Below are 23816 nucleotides of genomic sequence, written 5' to 3'. Positions count from 1 at the left end.
AGTGGGACACCTTCTGACCAGCTCTGTGCTTGTGATACCCATTGAGGCCTCAGAACCACACATTCCCTTTGTAGGCTCAGATAGGTGATTTGGCTTGCCCAGCATCAGTGACATAGCTGGGGACGGGGGCCTGAGCTTGTCCCAGCCGGAGCACTCAGAGATAATAGAGGTTGGCTGGACTCTTTGGCACAGGTGTTGCCCAAGGAGCCTGGTTGGGGAGCTAATTCTCAGGGGGCTCCCTGCCAGGCTGAGCCTGGGTTTACACCACCCTCTTTGCCCACAGCAGAGCGGAAGGAGTGGATGCAGGCCCTGCAGCAGGCAGTGGCTGAGCAGCGTGCCCGAGCCCGGCTGTCGAGTGTTTCTTTATCGGGTATTCGAGCCCCAGAGCCCCCTGACCATGCTGGCAGCCTAGAGCTACGTGGCTTCAAGAACAAACTATATGTGGTCGTGGCCGGGGATAAAGTGCAGCTGTACAAGAATCTGGAGGTGTGAAGGGGTAGACCAGGCCATGGAACTCCTACCCTTCCCCATGCCCTGACCCTGAGCCCTGCCCTTTTCCTCCCCCGCTTATCCTTACTGAGTCTGCTTTTTACCTGTTCCCCTTCCTGCCCCTAGTTCTGGCCCTGTCCCCTGCTTGGGCCCTGAGTGTTACCTTCCCATCACCAGCCTGGCTCCTGTAATCCTATCTGTTGCTAATGGCCCCTCAGCCCATGCCCATTGGCCCATGCCCAGATTCCCAAGCCTTCCATCATCTCCCTACGCATTTTTTAGTCCCTAAGGTACCACCTCCCTCTTTTCTTCACTTTCTCTCTGACCTTGACCCCCGCCTTCCAAGTCTTGCCTTCATTTCTCCCACCTACCTACCAGGAGTACCACTTGGGCATTGGCATCACCTTCATCGACATGAGTGTGGGCAATGTGAAAGAAGCAGACCGGCGCAGCTTTGACCTCACCACCCCTTACCGCATCTTCAGGTGAGCCTTCCTCCCCTTACTCACCTGCATCCTCTCTCCCTCCCAGTATTTTTTCCTTGCAGGTGTGGAATGCTCCCCTTCCTAGGATGGATTCTCTCTTCCTATCCCATCTCAGGCCTGCCCACCCCTGCTGGTCCTTTATCTTCTCTCGCTAAGCTTTTCTGTCAAGCCTCAGCTCAGGAGTTATTTCTTTCCAGTAGTTGTTTTCTAGTCCCTGGGGCAGGGGTAAAGGGGTGAATGGCAGAACCCCCTCAGGACTCCTCTACCCCCCATACATCTCTCAGTTCGTGGTCTCCTTGTCTTTATCCATGCCCACCTTCCCCACGGACCCAGGATGCCCTGCTCATCTGACTGTATGTGCCATAACTGTTTCCTCCAGGCTGTACCCTTGAGTGTTTTCCCCTAATCTCTCTGATCTTTTTCTCACCCACCTGCCCCCATTCCTGTTTCCCCAGCTTCTCAGCTGAATCAGAGCTAGAGAAGGAGCAGTGGTTGGAGGCCATGCAGGACGCCATTGCTGAGGCTCTGTCTACCTCAGAGGTGGCCGAGCGCATCTGGACTGTGGCCCCCAACAGATTCTGTGCCGACTGTGGTGCAACCCAGCCTGACTGGGCCTCCATCAACCTCTGCGTTGTCATCTGCAAGCGCTGCGCAGGTGTGTGTGTGCGGAGAGAGTGAGGTTCCCAGGCTGAGGGGTGACAGAGCTGGTATGTCAGGATGGCTGAGGGGCTGGAGGAAAGACAGTAGTCAGAGGGATTTGACTTATCAGATCTCATGCACTGAGATATAGGAGAGGTAAAATGGCCCATTCAGGGTCAGCTCGCAAATAAGTAAGTCTAATTTGAAGCCAGATCTGTTGGGGCCCAGCACCTGCTGGTGAGACAGGAGGACTGGCCGGCGTCAGGCTGAGCAGGGCTTTGTCTGCAGAGGAGGAGTTGGGGTGGTTTTTCTCTGGAGGGGTACAGGAGGCAGAACTTGGTAGGGACATGATTGGATTTTGCATCAGACTGGCTGATGGGTACAAGCTGAGTTGGAGGGGGTGAGGCAGCGGGGTGTCTGAGGCAAATGTCCAGGAAGCCTTGGATCATGAGGTCTGGGCATTAGACAGTGATGACTTAAGTGGAGACCAGATTAGGAAGGCATCGGTTCACAGGTTTTGAGGGTGACTAGAGTGGACGTGGTGTTCTCTAGGAGGCTCTGGGGGGACATGAGGCAGAGCAGAGCCAGGCACTCCTTGTGCCCCCAAGCCCCTGCCCTGCTCCACAATCCTTTGCAGGACCTGTACCTGAGCAAAGCCCATTTCCTCCAGCACCAGCTTCCCCCTCTGCCCTTTCATTCCACAGAGATTATTGAGTGCTCACTGTGCCAGACTTTGTTCTAGGCACAGAGCCCTAAAGCAGGAAATCAAGGTTCCTGCTCTTGCGAAGCTACTATCCTAGTGGAGAGAGGCAGAAAATGCACTAGCCAATAGGGGTATTAGGTAGCAACAAGTGCTGTGAGGCAGAGAATATGTTTGTTGGGGAAGCCTGCTCTGAGGAGGGAAGAGTTCAGGTGAGAGTGACAGGAAGGAGCCAGTCACTGGAAGACACAGAGAACAGTAGCTGCAAAGGCCCTGAGGCAGGAATGCGTATGGATGATTAGAGGGTGCAGCTGAGCAGGACTGTGGGGACAGCAGCAAAGATGCATGAGATGAAGTTGGTGGTTAAGAAAGTAAGGAATTCTGGGACATCTACAGGACAGATTTGAAGTAAGGGAAATAGCATTTTATTTTATTTTTAAGATTTTTTTTATGTATATAAGAACTGGGGTACAGGCCAGAGGTTCAGGAGGTGTGAGGATTCTCCAGAGACAGAGTGGGGAACAAAACAGATGGATTGACTGAAATACACTGCGGAGGGGAGCAGCGGGCAATATAGGAGAGGTCTGCTGCACCTTGTGGTTTAGCTCCCTGGCCGGCTGGTAATTGAACTTGTGCTTCAGAGGCTGCAGACACAGTGCTGTGACTTAACCCCTTGCGCCACCAGGGACACCCTGGAATTAGCCTTTTAAAGACATTACTAACTGGGCTGTGTGGAGAGAGGCCTGCAGGGACCAAGCATGAGTGTGGTTTGCCAGCTAGGGGGCTGCTGTGGGAGCCTAGGTGACAGTTACCCCTGGTGCTCAAAGCAGGGGTGTTTGACTGGATACCTAGAGCTGCAGGTCTCACCTTTGGGTGGGCTCAGAGATGGGAGGGTGAGTAATCATGTGAAGGGAAGGACCCAGATGACCCTCTCTTTCCAGGAGAGCACCGTGGTCTAGGTGCTGGCATCTCCAAAGTGAGGAGCCTGAAGATGGACAGGAAAGTGTGGACGGAAACACTCATTGAGGTGGGAAGACCCTTGCTTGCCAGTTGCACTTGGGGTCGGCCTCACTCAGCTTGCCACCTAGGTCTCCCAATCCTATCCCCTCTGTCTCAACAACTCCTGCACTTTGGAGCCAGAGGATACTTTTGGGATCATCTAATGGGAGGGGAATTTGGAAAAGTTGATATTTGGCAATATGAGCTCAAAATGTTTTAAATTTTAAAGGGGTTATTAAAAAAAAAATAACTATGCAACAGAAACAGAGATTGTGTATTCTACAAAGCCTAAAGTGTTCACTTCAGTAGGTACATACATTAGGGGACACTCACATACACATATGTACCCATGCTGTGTACTCGGGGTTCCCAGGTACCGATGTGCAGGTAGTTTTAGGGGAGAACCTGCAACAGGAAACTCGACCCAGGGTTCGACTTCACAGGGCCTCCCTGACAGCAGCAGAACTGAAGACTCGAGCATTTTGGGTATTACAGTCCCTGTGAGCGAGGGTCAGAACCCCCACTTTACAATGAGGACATCGAGGCCCAGGAAGTGAAAATGACTTGGCTCAAAGTCACAGAGTTCGGTGGTGGCACCTATGACCCCAGCACTCACTGTAGGTCCTGACTAAAAGGCAAGGTGTGATGAAGGAAATGGCTGTGGAATAAACAATCAGCAGAATGAAAGAAGTAATAAACTAGTCCCCTAAGTGGTGGACTCCTGGGCTCTTACAAAAAGTGCACCTGAGCCCAGGGAGGAATGACAGGGATAGAAGATTTATTCAAAATCTCTGCCCATCCCCTGGCTGACAAGTTAGGCGCACCCCACCCGCCAGCCTCACGAATGTAAAATTCCGGCTGTGGGGTGGGTGGGCCAGCAAGTCTCCCAACCAAGTACCAGGCCTGGGGACACACCTGTCAGACCACCTGCTCTTGTCCTGTCACTGAGCTGAGGAACTGGGCGCAGGCCCGGGGCCGGTGGGGTCGCCCATGGCTACCAGATAGGTGGCCTGCCTCTCCCAGGTCCTTGCCTGACCATCTAAGATTATTGTGGGCACAGGTCCCTCACAGGCTGCCCTCTAACCTCTTGCCCACACTTACAGCTCTTCTTACAGCTGGGCAATAGTGCCAGCAACCACTTCTGGGCAGCCAACGTGCCCCCTAGTGAGGCGTTACAGCCCAGCAGCAGCCCTGGGGCCCGGCGGCACCACCTGGAAGCCAAGTACCGGGAGGGCAAGTACCGCCGCTACCACCCGCTCTTTGGCAACCAGGAGGAGCTGGACAAGGTCAGGGTCCCTTGAGGCCACCCCTTTTCTTCTTGCCTCCCTCTCTCTCCATTCATCTTTTCTAACAGTTCAGAGTGGTGAGTTGGTATGTAGGGAAACTGAGGCCCAGAGGATAGAAGGGTCCTAAGTCACTTGGAGAGTTGGGGCAAAGCAAGGAGGAGTCAGGCCTGGCCCTTGGGCCAACGCCACATCTCTAACATCTGTCTGCCTCCCTCCGCTCCTGATTCCTTTGTCTCCCGCACCCTGTCCTGCTCCTTCTGAATCCTGCCAAAAGGAGTGAACTTGATGAGGATGCTATTTCCTGTCAGGCTCATGAAAAACAGCTGGCTGCTCTGATCCACCCCCATCCACACCCCGCTCAAGATGAGGCCTTGTGTGGGCCCCAGCCCTGACAGGCCGGGAGCCAAGCCCTAAGCCCTGGTCTGGCTTGGCCTGAGTAGGAGGTAGCCTGCTCCGAAGCAGGAGGATGCCACTTGTGACCTCCAGTTGGCCTCGGTGCCTCCCCCAAACAGCCCCACCCAGGCAGGCTCAGTTCAGCGAGAAGCCCAGTGGGAGCCAGGCTTCCAGCTCCCAGGAACCCAGGCGTCCAGTCTCCGGCCCAGCCCAGTCTAGCTCGCCAGCCAGGAGGGGCGGCACTCCCATTGGTTGGAAGGGCTGGGCAGGCTGTGAGGAATTCAAATGTGGGAGGAATTAGCTACAAAGCACCCCCTCCTCTGCTCTTCCACAAGGCAGAGGGAGCTTGAGATCCTCTAGAGAACAGGCTTGGCGATTGATAGGGTCCTGGGGGCTGCTAGCAGGGTGCGGCCTGGGCTTTCTCCTTCCCTCTCTTTCTTCCTCCTCCTCCTCCCTTTCAACCTGAGGATGGACTCCCAGACCTGGTGACTCCTTCCTGCCCCTCCCTCTCCTGCCCCATCTCCCCTGGCCCACCGGCCCCTCACCCCCGTCCCAAGCTTGGGCTGACTCCCTCCTCCTCGTCCCTCCTCCCAGGCCCTGTGTGCTGCGGTCACCACCACAGACCTGGCCGAGACCCAGGCGCTCCTGGGCTGTGGGGCTGGAGTCAACTGCTTCTCAGGGGACCCTGAGGCCCCTACGCCCCTGGCTCTTGCTGAGAAGGCAGGGCAGACACTGCAGATGGAATTCCTTCGGAACAACAGGACCATGGGTGAGTGGCCAGTGGGACTGTCCACCTCTCGGGTTGGGGCCTCCTTGCTGCGAGGGTCTGGCTCTGCGGAGAGGACGTGGGTGGGGGCTGCAAGGGGCTGTGTACCGTGCTGTAAGTTTTCAGTTGCTGCTACTTGAGCTGTGACTGCAGCTCTTTGAGGGGCCGCGGAGCAATGTCAGGTATGTTTGGTTGCATGTCAGTGTACATTTGTGCATCTGCTTCTCCTTCATCTGTGTATCCCTTTGCGTGTCTGTTTCTGTGTCTCTTTGTATGTCTGCGGGTCCTTTGAGCTGTCACGTGGGCCTCCGGGTGGGCTCTGTGCTGCTGTCTCTGTCTCCGAGCTGCCGTGGACCTGTGTTTCCTTGCACCTGGGCGTATTGTGGCTTTGGGGTTTGTGCCCGCCCAGAGTGTGTCTGTGTTGCTGTGTGTGGGTGGTGTTGCCTTTCTCCCTGTGCGGGTGACCCACCGTGGCACCCTGTCCGCTGCTCTCTGTGGGTAGGGCTCTGTCACAGACTGGAGTTGAGTAGCATTTGGCTCCCGCTCTTGGGGTGGTTGGGAAGGGGACTGCAGGGGTAAGTGGCTCTGATTATGGCCCAGACTTGGCCTCTGGGGCCACATCCCAGGACTGAGGGTGGAGCTCAGCTGGGGCTCTGGGCTCAGGGCCACGGGTGGCTGGGGTGTGCTGAACTGGAGAGAGCCTCGGTGTTCCGGGAGGTGCAGGAGACCACCCAGCTGGCTTGGGCTTTGGGACCGTTGGGAGCAGGGCTGGAGCCAGTTGCTTCCTTAAGCCTTGAGTCGTCTGGGACAAATCTCCCTCTGGGGATCATTAGTGAGCTTACCCAAGGCCCCCCTCATTCTGGTGTGCTGGCCCAACGCCTCCAACAGGGAGAGCAGGCTGGGCAGGGGAGTCAGGAAAGCTTCCTGGAAGGGAAAGTAATGGAGCTGATCTTTGGGAGTAGGGTGGAATTTTTACAAGTAGAGAGAGGTGGAGAGGGACTGGAGCAAACCTGGAGGTGGAAGTGGGGGAGCAGGACAGCTCGGGCTCGTGGATGTTCAGCCCCGGGGAGGTGAGGTGGGACACTCCTGGATGACTGCTGGGACTGCATCCCAGGACTGAGGGTGGGGCTCACGACTGGCCATTCTTACCCCCACTTCCTGAAAGAGGTACCTCGATTGGACTCAGTGAAGCCCCTGGAAAAGCACTACTCGGTTGTCTTGCCAACTGTGAGCCACAGTGGCTTCCTCCACAAGACTGCTTCTGCCGGCAAGCCGCTGCAGGACCGCCGTGCCCGGGAAGGTGGGTGATGGGCCAGACCTCACCTTGGTTGTGGCATTCTGGCATGGTGCCAGGGAAACCAGGGCTGACCAGGCTGGTGGACCCAGTGAGTGCCAAGTGTACTCTGGCAGAGTCACCTGGGAGCTTCCCGGATGTGCTCTTTGGCACGCAGTAGGTGCTTGGAAAATGGGCTGCTGGGGGTGTTGGCTGGCCATGGCCCTGCAGAGCAAGTCACTGCCAGCTCCTACTGGGTGTGGGCCCTGTGCAGGACATCTGGTATTTAGAGCTGTGGATACGAGGAGATTTGAGGACTAAGCTTTAAGCTCCATCCCTCTTTCATCTCAGTCTTCCATTTGCTTCAAGTACAGTAAAAGCTGCAGGGACCTGCATATCAGCTACCCCAGCCCATTACTGCTCTGACCCACTTCCTTCACTGTGTTCCAGCTTTTCTGGTCTCCTTGCTGCTTCTCAAACAGATGCTTTCATTTCCACCATGGCCTTTGTGCTTGTTGTGCCCTCTGCCCCAGATGCTTTCCCCCAATATCTGCATGATCGGCCCCCCTCATTTCAATCAGGGGCCTATTGCATATCACTGTTTAAAAATCACTCCTCAGAGCTGGAAGGGATCATGCTCAGCGAAATAAGCCAGAAAGAAAAAAGAAAAATACCGGATGGTCTCACTCATAGCAACTAGAAAACTTAAATAAGGGACCAGGAAAAAGAATAACTATAAGAAAGAAAAAAATCAAAATCAACAAACAACTATGAACTAGAGACACACTATGGGGGGTGGGGGTGGGGAAAGGAGGGATTGGGGTCAAAATAAGGGGGTTGCAATTGTATGGGGAATATAAAAATAAAATTAAAAAAAAAAATCACTCCTCAGAGACTTCATTCCCCACCACCTGTCCAAAATACTGCTCGCTATTGACCCTACTTTCCCACCACTTACCTGACATTCATTAGTCTAGTTAGGTCTCTCTATTGGTGTTCTGTGCCCCGCTGGAATATAAGCTCCTTTTGACTACCACTGTTACCCCCAGCGCCTGGAACAGTGCTTAGCACACAGTGGGCTCCATCTACAGGATAGAGTGGCTGGCGCAGGGCAGTCACTCCTGCAGGGAGCCCAGCCATCAGACAGGCTCTCGGACACCTCCCCCAGCCCCACTCCACCCATCAGGGGCATATGCCGTGTCCCCGTAGGCAGGACAAGAGCCATTGTCTGCAGTGGGAGCATGCTGGACACCACCGTGTCCCTCTGTGGTCCCAGGTGAAGCCCTCAAGTCCAGCAGAGATATCTTTGGAACCCTTTGATGTCTCCCTCCTCACTGTCCCTGGGGTGCTAGCCCTTGTCTTCCTCCTTTTTCCTGATAATGTCATTTATGTAACTGCCTGAGTCATCCTTTTTGCCTTGAGTGCCAGGAAGCTCTGAGCCGCTGTGAAGCTCAATGCTATGAACTCTGTGAGCCTGCATGGCTTGACACTCTGTTCTTTCTCCTACCTTTCCTGGTCCACAGTCCATTCTGTTCCATTGTAGGATCTTGTCAGTCTCATCAGAGTCATTCTGGAAGGAGGCAGAGTATAGAGCCATGGGTGTTACTGGCAAAGGGAGGGGTTCTGGGGGGGGAATGGAAGACTTCCTATGGCATTTGGGTTCACCCAGAAGAATGGAGAGTGTGGGTGGAAGGAACAGGGTGAGCGAAAGTGGGGAGGGTGAGGTATGTGTTCAGGAGTGGTCAGAGAGGTGACCGGAGAGGTGGGCAGGGGCACCTGCAGAGCCTTGAATGCCAAGCTGAGGGGCACACCTTGTCCTGAGGTCTATGGGGTGAGGAGGGCATGGAAGTATTTTGAGCAAAGGAAGGACAGAGTCTGATTTTAGCTAGATCACTTTTGAATTCTGGAGGACGTGAGGCTGGGAGACCAGTGAACGCCTCTGCATCCAGGGGAGAGTGTGGTGGACTGGGGCAGTGGGGGTACAGAGAGGAGCATGAAATTGGGGGAGCTTGTGAGTTAGAATAAAGAGGATACGGGTCAGGTGGGAGTGAGGGCCCAGTGAGGATGGAAAGGGGTGTTCATGGCTCCCTGCCCCACTTCTCCTCAGAGTTCAGCCGGCGCTGGTGTGTCCTTAGTGATGGGGTCCTGAGCTACTATGAGAATGAGCGGACATTGACACCCAACGGGGAGATTCGGGTCAGCGAGATTGTGTGCCTGGCAGTACTTCCTCCTGACACCCACGGGTGAGCACCCCTGGACAGACTCGCAAAATTATTGCTGTAAGATCCATCCCTTCAATTGGGAGACAGGGAAACATGCCCAACACGGGCAAGACCTCCCCAGGGTCACACAGCAAACTGGAGCTGCATCAGGTCTCCTGTGGCCTGAGCCTGGGCCTTTGCAGTGACCTCCCCTGCGGGGAAGGCAGTCATGGGGCAGTGTGGGGAGGGCTGGACTGGGGCTGGGTGGCATAGCCCTGAATCCTGGCCTGTGTATCTGCAGCTTTGAGTACACCTTTGAGGTGTACACGGAGGGAGAGCGGCTGTACCTGTTTGGGCTGGAGAGTGCGGAGCTGGCTCGTGAATGGGTCAAGTGCATTGCTAAGGTGGGCCTGGAGTTAGTATGGGGTAGTTGACAGGGCCCAGGGTGGGCCTCTTGGCTGATTCCATGTATTCCCAGCTCTCCCAACTCATGGAGCAGGGACTGAATGGAGGGCAGCCGACAGCTGACACAGGGCCGGCTTCTTAGATCAAGGGCCTGATATAATCTGCACCCCCACCCCAGTGTGGGGGAGATCAGGAACCCTATCTCAACTTTGTGGAAGGGGGACCATGAGTCTTTTATTCCACAGGTGCTCAATACATGTTTAATGTCTTAGGATCGATAGTTCCCTCCAGGGGAGTGAGCTCCTTGTTCTGGAGGAGGCAGGGCAACTGCCCTGGGGTCTCTAGCCAGGTATACTCTGGAGTCTCCTGTGCCATAAGGGCCTGTAAATCTTATTTGCTAGTTCATGGATCTGTCATCTGTGAACCTCCAGAGATTCAGTCCTCAGAGCTCTGGGGACCCAGATGACCTAGTCTTGGTCCTGGCTCTTCAGTCGCTCCCTGGCTGGTGGGGGAGACAGATGGGGTGGTGACAGCAACAACAGTGTAGTCAGTGCTGCACCAGAGGGCAGGCATGCTCTGCCACTGTGAGGACCCCAGAGAAGGGACAGCCCTGACGGTGTCTGGGAAGGCTTTCCAGAGGAGAGCAGAGCTTGAGTAGGAAGTAAGGCAAGATGCTCAAGTTCATTCACGATTAGGTCTGCCCTGGGGAAAAGAGAGGAGGCAGCGGGTGGGGTGAGGGCATATGCCCCCTTGCCAGGGAGCTGGGGTGTCCTGGGAAAGAAGTGCCAATGGCTGGAAGTCTCACTAGCTGCCTCCCCTTTCCCTGGCTTCCCTACCAGGCGTTTGTGTTGCCCCTGGCTGAGGATCTGCTAACTCGGGATTTTGAACGGCTTGGGCGTCTCCCCTACAAAGCGGGTCTGAGCCTCCAGTGTGCCCAGGAGGGCTGGTTCTCGCTCACTGGCTCCGAGCTCCATGCTGTCTTCCCAGAGGGAGCCTGTGAAGAGCCGCTGCAACTTCGGAAACTGCAGGAACTTTGTGCGTGGACCCAGATCTAGACCCCCAGCCTGTAGGGCACCCTCTTCTGTAGGGCTGCTAGTCCCCCAACCCTGCCCTGAAGTCTAAACTCTACCCTGGTCTGGTCAGAAGGAGCCAGCCAGCTCTCTTATTTCCCTTCCTGTCCTTGGGATGCACCCCAGCAACCCCATATCATGGTGGGAGGATCCAGGGGTGTGTGCCCAAAATCCAGGATGAAACAGGTTGGGGATCATGAGTGAGTCTGGGTCTCATCTTGACTGGCCCTTCCACAGCCATCCAAGGGGACGGTGAGAACCAGGTGCTGGTGCTAGTGGAGCGAAGGAGGTGAGCCCTGGCTTCCCTGAGGGGCTTTGGGAGGCCTGTGGCAGTATTGGCAGGCATGGGAGGAGTGGGGCAGGAGTCGGACCCAAACTGCCCCACTGCCCCTGGCCCAGGACGCTGTACATCCAAGGGGAGCGACGGCTGGACTTCACAGGCTGGCTGGCTGCCATCCAGAAAGCTGCGGCCAGCTCAGGGGACACGTTGTCGGAGCAGCAGCTGGGAGACTCAGATATCCCAGTGATCGTGTACCGCTGTGTGGACTACATCACGCAGTGCGGTGAGCCCGCACCCGGGGACACGGGCCCCGCCCTCGGATAATTTTTACCTCCTGCCCTAGAGACCCAGTCCTGCCTTCTCAGGGGACGAAGTAGCTGCGTGGCCCCGCCTCTGTGTCAGCCCCACCACTGGCCCCACCCCTCCCCCAGCTCAGCCCCACCCTCTCGCAGCCGCACCCCAAGGCTCAGCCCCACCCCTCTCCAGGCCTGACCTCCGAGGGCATCTACCGCAAGTGCGGGCAGACTTCGAAGACTCAGCGGCTGCTGGAGAGCCTGCGGCAGGACGCCCGCTCTGTGCGCCTCAAGGAGGGCGAGCAGCATGTGGACGACGTCTCCTCGGCACTCAAGCGCTTCCTCCGAGACCTGCCTGATGGACTCTTCACGCGAGCCCAGCGCCTTGCCTGGCTGGAGGCCTCAGGTGGGCCCAGCAGACCATGCCCAGCTGGAGACCACGGCCAGGGCTACTGCCTCATCCTCTCAGACTTCCTCCCCTCCCCTGGGAGAAGCATGCCCCAGCAGTCAGGTTTCAGTCCTCGGCTGCTTATGTCGGTTGACACCCTATAGAGCTAGTGTCACTTGGAGACAAGAATTGCCTGTCCTTGCTGAGTGCTTGATTTGATGGAGGAGGAGGCAGGGAGTGCTCGCCCCTAGGATGATAGGCAGAGTGGCCAGAGGGTTGGACAGGGGAGGTAGTCACAGAGGGGTTACTGACCTCACCTATTTTTCCCCACCCAGAGATTGAGGATGAAGAGCAGAAGGTCTCCAGGTATCGAGAGCTGCTGGCACGTCTGCCTCCAGTCAACCGGGCCACGGTGAAGGCCCTTATCAGCCACCTATACTGGTGAGGGGATATATTTTTGTGAGGCTCTGGGGGTGGAGTGGGGTGGGGAGGCTGCCAACTCAGCTAACTTCTCACCCCTGAGCCCCACATAGACCTGGGGACTGATGCTGACTTACAATCCCTGATCTTGAATCCCACCCTCAGTTCCTAACTTAATTGCTGCCAACTTATGTCCCGCAGGGTGGAAGAGTAGAGCAACCTGGGCCAGGGTGCCTTGGCCAGATTGCCCATCTTCCTAGCCCTACTCCTTGCCCCAGACATGGCCAGAAAGATTGTCCTCTTCCCCTTGACTAGTGGGCCACCTTGACCAGGACCTCCCCTGGCTTTATTCCAGGGTCCAGTCATGGGCCTGTCAGGAATTGGGAAGGTGAGCGGGGAAGTTGTATTCCAGACTCCTCATTCAAATCCTCCACCCTCCCCGTCTAGTGTCCAGTGCTTCTCAGACACGAACCAGATGAACACGCACAACCTGGCTATTGTGTTTGGGCCCACGCTCTTCCAGACAGATGGGCAGGACTACAAGGCTGGCCGTGTGGTAGAAGACCTCATCGGCCACTATGTGGTGGTGTTCAGTGTGCGTCCCGAGGTGCTCTGGAGGGCAGCTCTAAAGGGCAGAGCTGAGCCTCCCAGGTGGCAGTGACCATCTGTCTCTGTCCCTCTCTTCTTCCCAGGTGGATGAAGAGGAACTGAGGAAGCAGCGGGAGGAGATCACTGCCATTGTGAAGATGCGTGTGGCTGGCACTGCCAGTGGTACCCAGGTGAAGGACAGCGTGGGGTGGGGGGCTCAGGCCTTCTGCCTGCACATGCTCACTAGGTCTTTAGCTGAGTCCTTTACCCCCACAGCATGCTGGTGACTTCATCTGCACGGTGTACTTGGAGGAGAAGAAGGCAGATGCTGAGCAGCATATCAAGGTTGGAGCTAGGGATGGAGAAGCCAAGGGGATGGACAGGGCCACACATGGGCTTAGATGACTGGGGGGCACAGCTTTCACCCCCAGGGGAACCGTGGTTTGTCCGGGACCTATATCTGTCTGTACTGTGACCTGTCGCTTCTCATCCCCAGCTTGCTCCTCAGGAGACCCTGAGATGGGTGGGCTTGGCCCTTGGACCACACGGGTTGTGGCAGAGCAGGGTCGGAAGGCAAGATAGGCTGTCTTTTCTTTGGTCACCACAGATCCCAGCATCCATGACAGCTGAGGAGCTCACCCTGGAGATTCTGGATCGCAGGAATGTGGGCATCAGGGAAAAGGACTATTGGACCTGCTTCGAGGTCAACGAGAGGGAGGAGGCAGGTGGGTGGCCGCCAGAATTGGTGCAGGGTATGGTGTAGCTTATCCTTGTCTAGGCCGCCAGTGCCAGTTTGCCCTACCCCACCCCATAGGATGGGGATAGGGATAGTGGTGGTAAAGGGAGCTTGGATGATGCATGTAACTGTCACATTGTGATTTCAGTGGTGTTAACAGTGTGCCAACAAGGTTTGAGGTGATGGCTGTAATGTGGCCAACAGGGGCAGGGTGGGGGGAGGACAGTGAAGGTGGTAGATTGCGTAGGCTGTGACATTGTTCTCTCAGGTGTCTGAGGATGGTGTTGCTTGTAAGGGTGATAATGCTAATTTGATAATAGCCTCGAGGGTGACACTGTTGGTGGTGAAGGGGGTATGGGTGATGAGGACCTTGCAAGAGACAGGAGGTGGTGGTGTAGATAAGGGTGATTGTGATGATGTGGGGAAGGAGCTATGGTAGTGAAGGGGGGGCGGTGATAAAAGCATTAGAGTGGAGCAGTCCTGATAGCAGTAGAAAATGAGGGTGGAGCTGATGGTTTGTTTTAGCTGTTATTGTTGAGTGCTGGGCACTGGACTGGGGAGCCAAATGCACAGTCCCTGCGTAGCCTCGTGAGGTTGGTCTGGTGTGGAATAGAGACATTAATCCTGTGATCACACCAATTAACGTGCAACTGCAGCTGCATTCACTGTGTAGTAAGGGATCATGGTGCCACCAGACCTTGTAACAGGGCCTCTGGTTTCAGAGTGTCTGAACTAGGAGGTCAAGGTGGGTAGAGGTTACCTGGTGAAGAGGAAGGAAAAGTGCTTCCTGGTAGTGGGAACAGCATGGGCAAAAGCTTCTTGGGACCAAGGGCACTGCCCTTTCCAGGAGCTTGAGATGAGGAAGTGAGGGGGCATGGAGCTGATGCGGGGTGGCTGGAGAGAGAGGAGGAGTCGGCCTTACAAGGCCTGCCGACAGTACAAGGCCATTGACAGGGTCACGATCAGGAGTTGCCGCTGGTAGAGAGAGCAGTGAGAGGGAGAGAGGCGGGAGGCCACTTGGAAGGCCACAGTTTAGTCCAAGGAGAAGATGACACGGGCCAGGACAGAAGCCATGGAGATGAACAAGAGCAGATTCCACACGTGGAATATGAGAGAGAGAAAGTTTGTTTCTGGCTTTTGTGACCTGGTGGGCAGACCGCTGGCTGGCTTGGTCTTGTACATACTGAGTTAGAGCAGCTCTGGTCCCAGCCAGGCAAGTCAAGCCTGGAGCTCGGTGTGGGATCACGGTGCTGGTCGACAGTGGGAGTGGGTGGTGCCAAGAGACTTTAGGTGATGTGTGCGCATGTGCCAGCCCTCAGTGCTGTCAAGCCATGGGGCCCTGGTGACAGTGGATGTGACCTCTCCCCAGAGCGTCCCCTGCATTTTGCGGAGAAGGTGCTACCCATCCTGCATGGGCTGGGCATAGACAGTTACCTGGTGGTGAAGAAGCACCAGTCCATGGAGGCCATGCTGCTGTACCTGGGTAGGTGGTGCCTGCAGAGCCAGGCAGGCTGGCGAGTCCCCCCATCCAGAGTTGGGGCGGGACCTGGTGGCAGAGGTCAAGAGCAGCCGAGGCAGAGGGCACCAGGTGGGCAGGCCGTTTTGGAGGCAGGGGCAGTTCCCTTCATTCTGGGTTCCTCCCCTTGTCTGGGGTTGGTGTAGCCCATGCCCACTTCAGTCCTCCCCTAGCCAGCCATGTGGGCGACACCAAGCATGGCATGATGAAGTTCCGTGAAGATCGAAGCCTCCTGGGCCTGGGCCTGCCCTCAGGTGGCTTCCACGATCGCTACTTCATCCTCAACAGCAGCTGCCTGCGGCTCTACAAGGAGATCCGGGTGAGCAGCAGCCCCCGCACACACCCCCGCGCAGACATGCCTCTGGGTCTGCTTCTGGGAGTAACTCCATTGGGGGTCCTGAGATGGCACTGTGGTGGGGAGCTGTGGCCCTGGGTGTACACTCTGGGTGCTTTGAGCCCCACTGGGCCCTGGTACCTAGATGCTGTCACATCAGTCAGGCACTTGCCATCTCACCTGAGCCTGTGCTTGTCATGGTTCCCTCAAGAATGTGCTACATGGCGACAGCCCCGAGCAATGGGCCATGTGTGCCTTGTCACTTCACAGGTTATGCCTCCTCCTGGCCCACTCCTTTCCCACTCTGTTCACATGCTGGGTGTCCTCCCAAACCAGACTCTGTCTTGGTACCACTATACCCCCACCCCTTGCCACCTGATTGTTTGCGCATACACGCTAAGCCCACCATACACCACCACACACACACTCTCCTGGCTCTGGACCTGGGCTTCCTCTTTCCGTAACCCTGATCCTCTATCAAACAGAGCCAGAGGTCGTTGAGCGGGGCTCCTGACACCGTGAGTAGCTATGGGTCAACTGCCAGCTGCCTTACACCACCTGGGGGCCAAGCGAGCCTGGGGTAGTGTGAGGGCCACACAGGCTGAGCTCCTGGCTGTCTCCAGGCATGGTTTCCTGTTCACTTGTCAGCCCTGGCCCCCACCCTGGGGCTTGTGGCCTGGGCTCCTGCCCTTCATCTACCTTTTTCTAGGACACCCTTTTCCTTTCCCCTAAGATAGGCTTCCCTATCCGTGTAACGCTCTAGAATTTTCCAGAGGACTCAGTGTGGAGGCTTGTAGTGCCAGGAAGGGAGGCCCCTACCTAGGTTTGAATTAGAGCTCTGATCTTCATCTCTTGTGTCCCTAGAACCACCCTCATTCTAACCCTGGAGAGATCCAGGGTTATCAGAATGTCCTTGCTACTGCTCTGGTCTTAAAATGCCAGGGTGGGACCGCACCACCTTGTGGCATATTCCTGACTTATGGCAGGCGCACCTCTCAGGCTCCCTGACTGATCGCCAGCCCTTGTTTGTACTCCCCTGGGAGAGGGGAGCTCATCCACTCTTCCTTTTGGGCTGCTGTATCCCTGGAGGGATACTTCCACTTGGGAGAAGGCCTCAAGTAGAGAACTTGAGCTGAGAACTTGACTCCTCTGGCGCCCCGTGGATCCCTCGGGCACAGAGCATAGGTGCTCTACAGGGATAGACAACAGAAACGTATTACCAAGCCCAGTGGTCTGGCCTGAGCTTCCACAACTGCCCCTACCACTGACTCTAGCCATTCCTGCCCCTCTCCTGAGGACGTCTGGACAGGCCTGGCTGCCATGGAGGGAGAGCAGGTCAGGGCAGATAGAACATCTCCTCCCTGCACTTATACCTATGTTAATGCGGCCTGGGCTCCTGCTGACCCTTGTGGAGAATGCCTCCTCTCCTTTGCCTCCCTCTGTGATCACATCCTTACCTCCGGGCCTCTCCATCTCTCCAGGCAGTTCCCTTGGTTCTGGGGTATTTCTCTGGCCCCCTCCCTGGGTATTTGGCCCCTTGGACCAGCAGTGTGGGCAGTGAGGATGGATGAGGCACCTGGAGGAGCAGCTGCTGATCCCTTGGCATGTAGGGGAGAAGGCAGGGGAGCTAGAAAAAGGAAACAGATCTCATGATTATGAAGCCAGACTTGGTGCCCAGTCCTTCACCAGTGCAGCCTGGGACACAGCACCTCACTACAGGCCTGCGAGGATGGGTATTAGCCCCATCTCAGTCAGGAAAGCAGGCTCCCAGTGACTCGCTCAAGCCTGTCTCTATGTGGGAGACTGGGATTCCAACCCAGATCTGTTAGTGTCAGAACCTCAGCTTTTATTCCTTCAAGTACAGGAGTCAAGGACTTGGCAGGCAGGGACCGGGGAGTGCAGGGTTACGTGGTGCTCTCCCCGGTGGCAGCTTGCACTTTCTGGCCTGACAGAAACCTTAGCACTTTGCTGACCAAAGTGCTGGTAATTTTGGTATTTACCGATTTACTGGTTTAGAGGGTAACAGGACAGGATATTTAAAGTTGGAACAGTTATTCACAGTTCGGGATAGGTGAACATCCAAACCTCATACTGGGGGTCTCCCATTGTTGAAGACCCTGAGGTGCCTGGGAATGGTGCAGTCTAGAAAGATCTTGGTTCCAGCTGAGGTCTTTGAGCATCAAGGGGAGAACTTCATTCTCTGCTGATGACTTCATACCTCAGAGAAATCAAGTTTTAGGGTGCGAAGATTACACTAATGCTTCCTATAGATTACATAATGCTTCCCTTCTCCCGAAAGGCTCCCCTAAAGCTACCTATCTCGGCCGTGCCCATGTCATACACATGCCACGCATTTGCCTCGTCCTCTGGAGCCCGAGGGAGGGAGGGCTGAGGATTATTCAGCAACTCCAGGAGCCACAGCCCGGCTTGAATTCCTCAACTCCAGCAATTTTCTCATTGCCCTGACCAGAAGCCTCCTCCCCTCACACCCATAGACCAGTTCCTTCCTCTCTTGGTTTGCTCTCTCCCTTGCTCCTACTCTTCCTCTTGCACTGACTGCTTGCAAGTCCGCGGCCTGCTTTCTGGGTGTGATTCCTTCCACACCCACAGTCCAGTTTTCCCTACATCCTTTCTTGTCTCATGCCTAGAGTCTGGTGCTTACCTTGCCTGCAGCCTAATTTCTTTCATAGCCTGCCTCAGTCTCTCCACCCCTACCCGCTGGTTTCTTCAAACCAGCCATGTAATTTTTCAAAATCCTCAGCCTTGCTCTCGAACCTGCTCTCATGAGATTTCTTCCCCGTGTTCTCCCTGCACCTGTCTCACACGCCACAGTCTGTTTCCCTTCCCGCCGCCCCCTTCCTCCCTGCCTACTGTCCTATCGTCTGTGCCCATGGCCCTGTTTTTTTCATATCCCCTTGGGCAAGTGACCGTTCTTGGGTCAGGTGCTTTGTAGGAAACAGGGGTCCCACATCAGGACCTTCATCATTGGTGGGTGGTTATTAGGGTAGAGTAGGATGAAAGGTCCCCAGCAAGCCCTTCTTGGACCACACCCCTTGTGACAGCTTCTAAGTCTTCAGTGTTCCCTGGGTGTCTGAAATGACCTCACAAGGAAGTGCACCAGATCCTTAGACTCTCAGCCTCTCCTGGCCACGCCCCACTCCTTTTTTGTTCCTGCCAAGGAGCCATGCCTGGGGATGTCTGGGAGCAATGGTGGGAAACAGGGTGGAGGTGGCTCAGTCTTTGACCCCCAGATTCGGTTGTAAGTGTGTTCCCCTCCCCTGCTGACCGCCCTGGCACTAGGGGTGCCTGGTGGGGGCAGGGTGTCAAGCAAGTGGCTGCTGGAGAATGAGGAAGGCTCATTAGCTTGACCTCCAGCCAGCCTCTTCCTTGGGGGTCGTTACTCCTGCCCCCCTGCCTCAGAACCAGCCTGCTCCTTCCAAACCCAGACCCATATGCAGAGGTGGGGACCAGATGTGAGCGTGTCAGTGATCTGGTGCCCCTCCCCGGTACATTGGTCTCTTGCTTCCTGACATAGACCATTGGGAAGTTCTTCCTTTGGTCTACAGAACAGCCATTCTGCTTCAGCTCGAATCATCAGTCTCCCCTTTGTGGAATCAAAGAGCTCATAACTGCTGACCCCACAGCCTTCTATCACACAGTCAGCCCTGGAGCCTCTGTGGGGCAGGAAGGCGTGAGGAACTAACCCCTCCGAGACACAGACACAGCAGCCCACCTGAGATACTCTCAGGACTCCCACCCTCTCCAGTCTGGGGCAGAGAGTGGTGTACAGCCCTTCTCCCTCCACAGACCAGCAGTTCTGCCAACGCTACAAGCCAGTTCTCCAGTTTGCAGGCAGCAGAGAGGGACTGAGAATCATGTCACCGGCTTTCCCACGGGACTGCTGCCTCGGGGACTGAGGGCTGACTGTCTGATGCTGCTGCAGGGAGAGACCTGGGGGCTTAGTTGGGTGGATTGTGCACAGGGAAGGCTTCATCAGGAAGGCTTCCTGGAGGAGGCTCCCTGTGCTGGGATGCAGAGGGGAGTGGGGAGAGAGTGGGGGAAGGTGACCAGTCGGAAAATTGAAGGCCTATTGCCTGCTCTGACTGACCGAAGTGTCCTCTCCCTCTGCCCTCCTCCACCCCAGAGCCACCGGCCAGAGAAGGAGTGGCCTGTGAAAAGCCTCAAAGTCTACCTGGGAGTGAAGAAGAAACTCCGACCACCTACCTGGTGAGCTAGAACTGGGTCAATAGGTCTGTGACCAGGGCCTGTGGTGAGCTGATGGGGGGACTTTGAACTCAGCTGGGCTTGGTACAGGGGTTCTGAAGCTGTGGCCTCCCAGATCTGCAGCATCAAAATCACCGGGGGACATGTTAGAATCCCAGAATCCCGGTTCTGCCACAGGGGCGCGAAACCCCAGATCCTGGGCTTGGCACCAGCAGTGTGTGTTGTCATGAGCTGTCCAGGGAACTTTGCTGCTTCCTCGTGTTTGAGAACCACTGGCCTGGATTGAAATCCTGCGCTGACTTTTCAGTGCTTCACCCCCCACATCTGAGAAAGGGGGAGATAATGGTACACTTGTTTCAAAGGGTGACTGTGCTTTAAAATGTTGAAACATTGAAAAGTGGTACATAACCACTGTTGTTGTTAATTACAGTCCTTGGACCTGGTCGTCTGCCTCTCATCCCCTGGCCGTGCCTGCTGGTCTACCAGCGACTAGGGCAGACCTGGGATGGGGCAGAGGTGGGGGAACCAAGGGCCTGGAGGGGTGCAGGCTGCAAGAGGAAAGGCAGCAGCCAGGATGTGCTTTGCTTGTGAGAAAGCCCCAGGCTCTGCGCCTGGCTCTTGCCCCGCTCCTGGGTGCTGAGGCCTCTGTGGCCTGTCAGTGACCCTGCTCTCCCTCCCCTGCAGCTGGGGCTTCACAGTGGTCCAGGAGACAGAGAAACATGAGAAGCAGCAGTGGTGAGTGAGCGCCCTGCCCTGAAACCCCAGGCTGAGGAGAGATGGTAACACGCCCCCTGGATCGAGTCCCCCTCGTTGTCTGGATCTATGCCCTGCCTGAGACCCTGGTCTGGGTTGCTGGGCCCTTCGCAGTATCCAGAACTGTGCCTGCCCCTCCCTGCAGGTATCTCTGCTGTGAGACACAGATGGAGCTCCGGGAGTGGTTTGCCACCTTCCTCTTTGTGCAGGTACCAGGTGCAGGGTGGGGGGTACCCATTAGGGAGGCTGGACACATTTGCTGCTTCACTCTTCAAGCCACCAGTTTGCTTCAAGGAGATTTTGAGTTGCTTTTAATTTATTCACTCAATAAACTTCTTGGTGGCTGCTCTGGTCCGGCTCCAAGCCAGGAATGCTAGACAGAGAGGATGCAGAGCCCTGCCCTCAGGCATTCCCCACGTAGGAAGGAAAACAGACCCAGAAGTGACTGGGCACAGCCCAGTGTCATAGGGTGGTCGGTGGCTGGGAGGGCAGCAGGAGAGAGTGTCCAGGGAGCTGATCTTTGAGACAGAGCTTCACCAGGCAAAGGTGGCTTCTAGGCAGAGGACAGTTTGCACAAAGCAGTGATAAGAACTACAGATGGTCTGGCTGGGGGGATTGGGGAAGCCAGGGGTGCCGGAAGTTGACGCTGGAAAGGGAATCAGCAAAATCTGTCTTGAAGGCCATGCCACGGAAGCCGAGCTTGACCTGGTCAGCAGTTTAAAGCAAGAGCAATATGCAAGTTTAGATCTGAGCAGGCTCGTTCTGGATGTGACACGTGGGTGACAGTAGACTGAAGGGCCCAGCCTGGTGGGGAGGAGCCCACTGCGGTGGCTGCTGCAGTGGGCTGGGCAGGAACAGGTTGCTGAGGACTTGAGGGTTGGATTGCACTTAAAACAGATTTCTAGATAAGAAACTCACAAACGTTTAGGGAAAGGGTAGACAAAACTGTACCAGGGCCCTGGGCTGGGTTCTTTGCTGTTCTTTACTGAAACTACTTTCCATTAGCCCTGAAGTTCCTAGTAGTCAAGGCCTACATGGAAACAGGGTGGATTCTATAGTTTTCTGGGTTTCTGGTGAAAGGAGGCATAGACATGTTCCTCTGGAACTGTTTTCTTGGTGCTGCATTCTGGGAGTAGTTAGTTTGTGGACCCACAGATGGGAGTTGTTGAGTAACATAATTGTTTCTGGGTTTTGCCAGGGATACAGTCATGTTCTCCTAACAGCTGCTTCTCATATCGGCTGGGATCAAAGCCGAGGGTGTCACCTTGGAGCGTAGCTGGAGGCATTTCTGGAAAGGGTGGGTGGATTCGGAGCTGGGTGTCTGGGCCAACAGAAGCCCAGGTCCCAGTGCCCCTCCTTTTCCCTGTCCCACAGCACAATGGCCTGGTGTGGCCCTCGGAACGCTCACGTGTGTCCCGGGCAGTGCCTGAGGTCCGTCTGGGTAGTGTATCGCTCATCCCTCTGCGTGGCAGTGAGAACGAAATGCGCCGGAGTGTGGCTGCCTTCACTTCGGACCCCCTTTCTGTGAGTGGCTCTCCATCCCTATGTGCCAGGGACTGGGGCGTGGTCAGAGCCTACCTTCCCTCTGACGCACCTCTCCTTCTCCTGAGTGCCCTCCAGACCCTCTCCCTCTACCAGTTGTAGAGGTCCCGGCAGACCCCTTTGGTTCAGAGTTCGCGGCAGGTCCCTCTCTCCCTGTCCCGAGACCCCAGCTGGTTTGAGCATCCCTAGGCTGGCAATACAGACTAGCTGCAGAAGCCTCAGGAGGGGCCTGGCCTCTGTGAGCCTTCGCCCGGTGCTGATGGAGCCCGGCTTCTGTGCCTCCCCACAGGTCCTCCGCAACGTCTGAGCGCCGGGCTCAGCCCCTGACTCTGGGGTTCTGCAGCTGGGAAGCCTTCCTGTTCAGACACCCTCATACGCTGTGTGCCTGGTGTGAGCCCGGAGGGGGCACAAGAGGAAGCTGCACCCTCACATCCCACATCCCAACTGCAGCATAGATTCCCTCAGGGAGGGTGGGGAATCAGCAGGGTCTGCCTGAGGCAGAACCCCTCCCTTGCTCGGTCTAGCCATTCAGCCCTGCAGACCTGGCCCACTCCCCTCCGGGTCACCCTCCCTGCGTTTGAGGGAGATGGGCATAAATCAAGAGCTCTGGGGGACCACCATCCTTTCAGAGGCCCTAGGCCCCGTGGCTCCTGCTGGAAGGGAGCCTACCCTTTCCCATACACTCCAGAATTGCAAAAAGTAGATGCTCTAAAGGAACACTCAGCTGGGGGTGGGGAGCTCTTGGGCAAGTTTCTATAGGTGGACTTGGGAATTTCAGCCCCACTCCCTGCCCCTCCTCCAGCCTGAGAGGCCCAGGCTGCCCACTGTCCCTTCCCCATTTTGGGAGCCTTTTGATAATATAAATATATCTGTATATTTTATCCTGTGGTGCTGAGGTCAATGATTAGTTGGGGGATTTGGGTGCCCTGGGGTCAGAGGGGACAGGAAGTCAGGAGGCCCCGAGCTGAGTGCCTACTGAGTGCCTAGGGACCTGGGTCCTCTCTCTCCAGACCCTGAGCTGTTCAGAACTCCCCAGTCCCCTGCACAGCCCTGGTTTGACCCCACCCCATCCCCACTGTACTGTTGCACAGCCAGGGTCGGGAATGCTGTCCTGACCTGACCAGGAAGGAGCCCAGCTGGACTGAGCCCCCATCCCTGCTGCAGTCTGAATCTGAGCCAGGGATGCGGGGCAGCCTCTCATCAGACCCTCTGGAGCGGCAGTCTTAGAAGCCTTATTAAATTGAATTAGGAAAGAGAGTCCCTGGCCATCCTTAGCTCCTGTGCACACCCCTCCCAAGGTGGGCCTTGCTTTGAACTATAAAGTGGCCCTCACTGGGTGCTGCCCCCCATCACCAAAATGGCAAGGCCCTGGCAAGTGGAGGAGGTAACAAGAGCTGTAGTGAGTTGCATTTGGGACTCCCTGGGAAGGTGCCAGACAACACATTCCCACCTCTTCCTACCACCACTTATGGCCTCTCCAGGGAGCCAGCAGGCAGGCAGGCTGACCTCTCGGCTTCAGCCTTAGTTAATGGGACCTGGAATCCCTTTCCTTGTTCCCGTCTCTGGGAGGGGAGGTCAGTACGGGAGCTGGCAACAGTTTCTTGGTGATTTTCATAGGCTGGGCTTAAGCCGCTTCAGCCTCCCACTCATCCCGCCCTAGGCAACCTGCTCTACACCGGACCAACCGTTCCACCCGCAACCAGGGTGAGACCTTTGTCCACATCCATAGGGGCTTTAATCCCCCCCCCCCCCCCCCCGACCTGACGAGCTATCTCCAAGGCCAAGAGAGAAGGGGAGTGAGACACCCCCCTTGCTAGACTGCTCAGGGGTGGCTGCAGTGACTATATTAGGCCACCGGGGGGAAACCTTGGACAGTGCAATGCGACTGGGCCAAGACTGCGTTCTGGACGCCCCGTGTGACTGTCCTGGTCCCAGCCTTGCTCTGTTGGAGTGCAGGGGTATGACCTGGCCCTGCCTTTTCCCCCAATCTCGATGATATTCTGGGAGGCAGAACAGTGCAGGGGTGTGCTTTAGAC

At 56.1% G+C, this 23816-nt stretch overlaps 1 protein-coding gene across 1 annotated transcript in view; it reads left to right on the top strand.

Moving 5' to 3' along the window:
• Positions 1-22087, top strand: part of ARAP1 (ArfGAP with RhoGAP domain, ankyrin repeat and PH domain 1) — a gene marked incomplete at both ends in the record, with an annotated part of 36659 nt that extends 14572 nt beyond the window's left edge. The window contains 26 exons of the mRNA XM_084248933.1: positions 284-486; positions 868-974; positions 1430-1629; positions 3255-3340; positions 4416-4598; positions 5586-5760; positions 6923-7057; positions 9138-9273; positions 9533-9635; positions 10476-10671; positions 10944-10995; positions 11106-11269; positions 11473-11685; positions 12003-12108; positions 12535-12682; positions 12780-12866; positions 12952-13020; positions 13283-13400; positions 14781-14894; positions 15101-15246; positions 15747-15779; positions 19406-19488; positions 20170-20220; positions 20384-20447; positions 21613-21762; positions 22070-22087. Of these exons, the coding sequence (XP_084105059.1) occupies positions 284-486; positions 868-974; positions 1430-1629; positions 3255-3340; positions 4416-4598; positions 5586-5760; positions 6923-7057; positions 9138-9273; positions 9533-9635; positions 10476-10671; positions 10944-10995; positions 11106-11269; positions 11473-11685; positions 12003-12108; positions 12535-12682; positions 12780-12866; positions 12952-13020; positions 13283-13400; positions 14781-14894; positions 15101-15246; positions 15747-15779; positions 19406-19488; positions 20170-20220; positions 20384-20447; positions 21613-21762; positions 22070-22087 (3140 nt within the window). The remainder of the gene's footprint in view (positions 1-283; positions 487-867; positions 975-1429; positions 1630-3254; positions 3341-4415; positions 4599-5585; positions 5761-6922; positions 7058-9137; positions 9274-9532; positions 9636-10475; positions 10672-10943; positions 10996-11105; positions 11270-11472; positions 11686-12002; positions 12109-12534; positions 12683-12779; positions 12867-12951; positions 13021-13282; positions 13401-14780; positions 14895-15100; positions 15247-15746; positions 15780-19405; positions 19489-20169; positions 20221-20383; positions 20448-21612; positions 21763-22069) is intronic.
• Between the last annotated feature and the right edge of the window lie 1729 nt (positions 22088-23816).

The sequence above is a fragment of the Talpa europaea genome (genome assembly GCF_964194135.1).
Source record: "Talpa europaea genome assembly, chromosome: 1".
Lineage (NCBI taxonomy): Eukaryota > Metazoa > Chordata > Mammalia > Eulipotyphla > Talpidae > Talpa > Talpa europaea.
The sequence above is the reverse complement of the archived record's forward strand: the minus strand, read 5'-3'. Positions and strand labels throughout refer to the sequence as shown.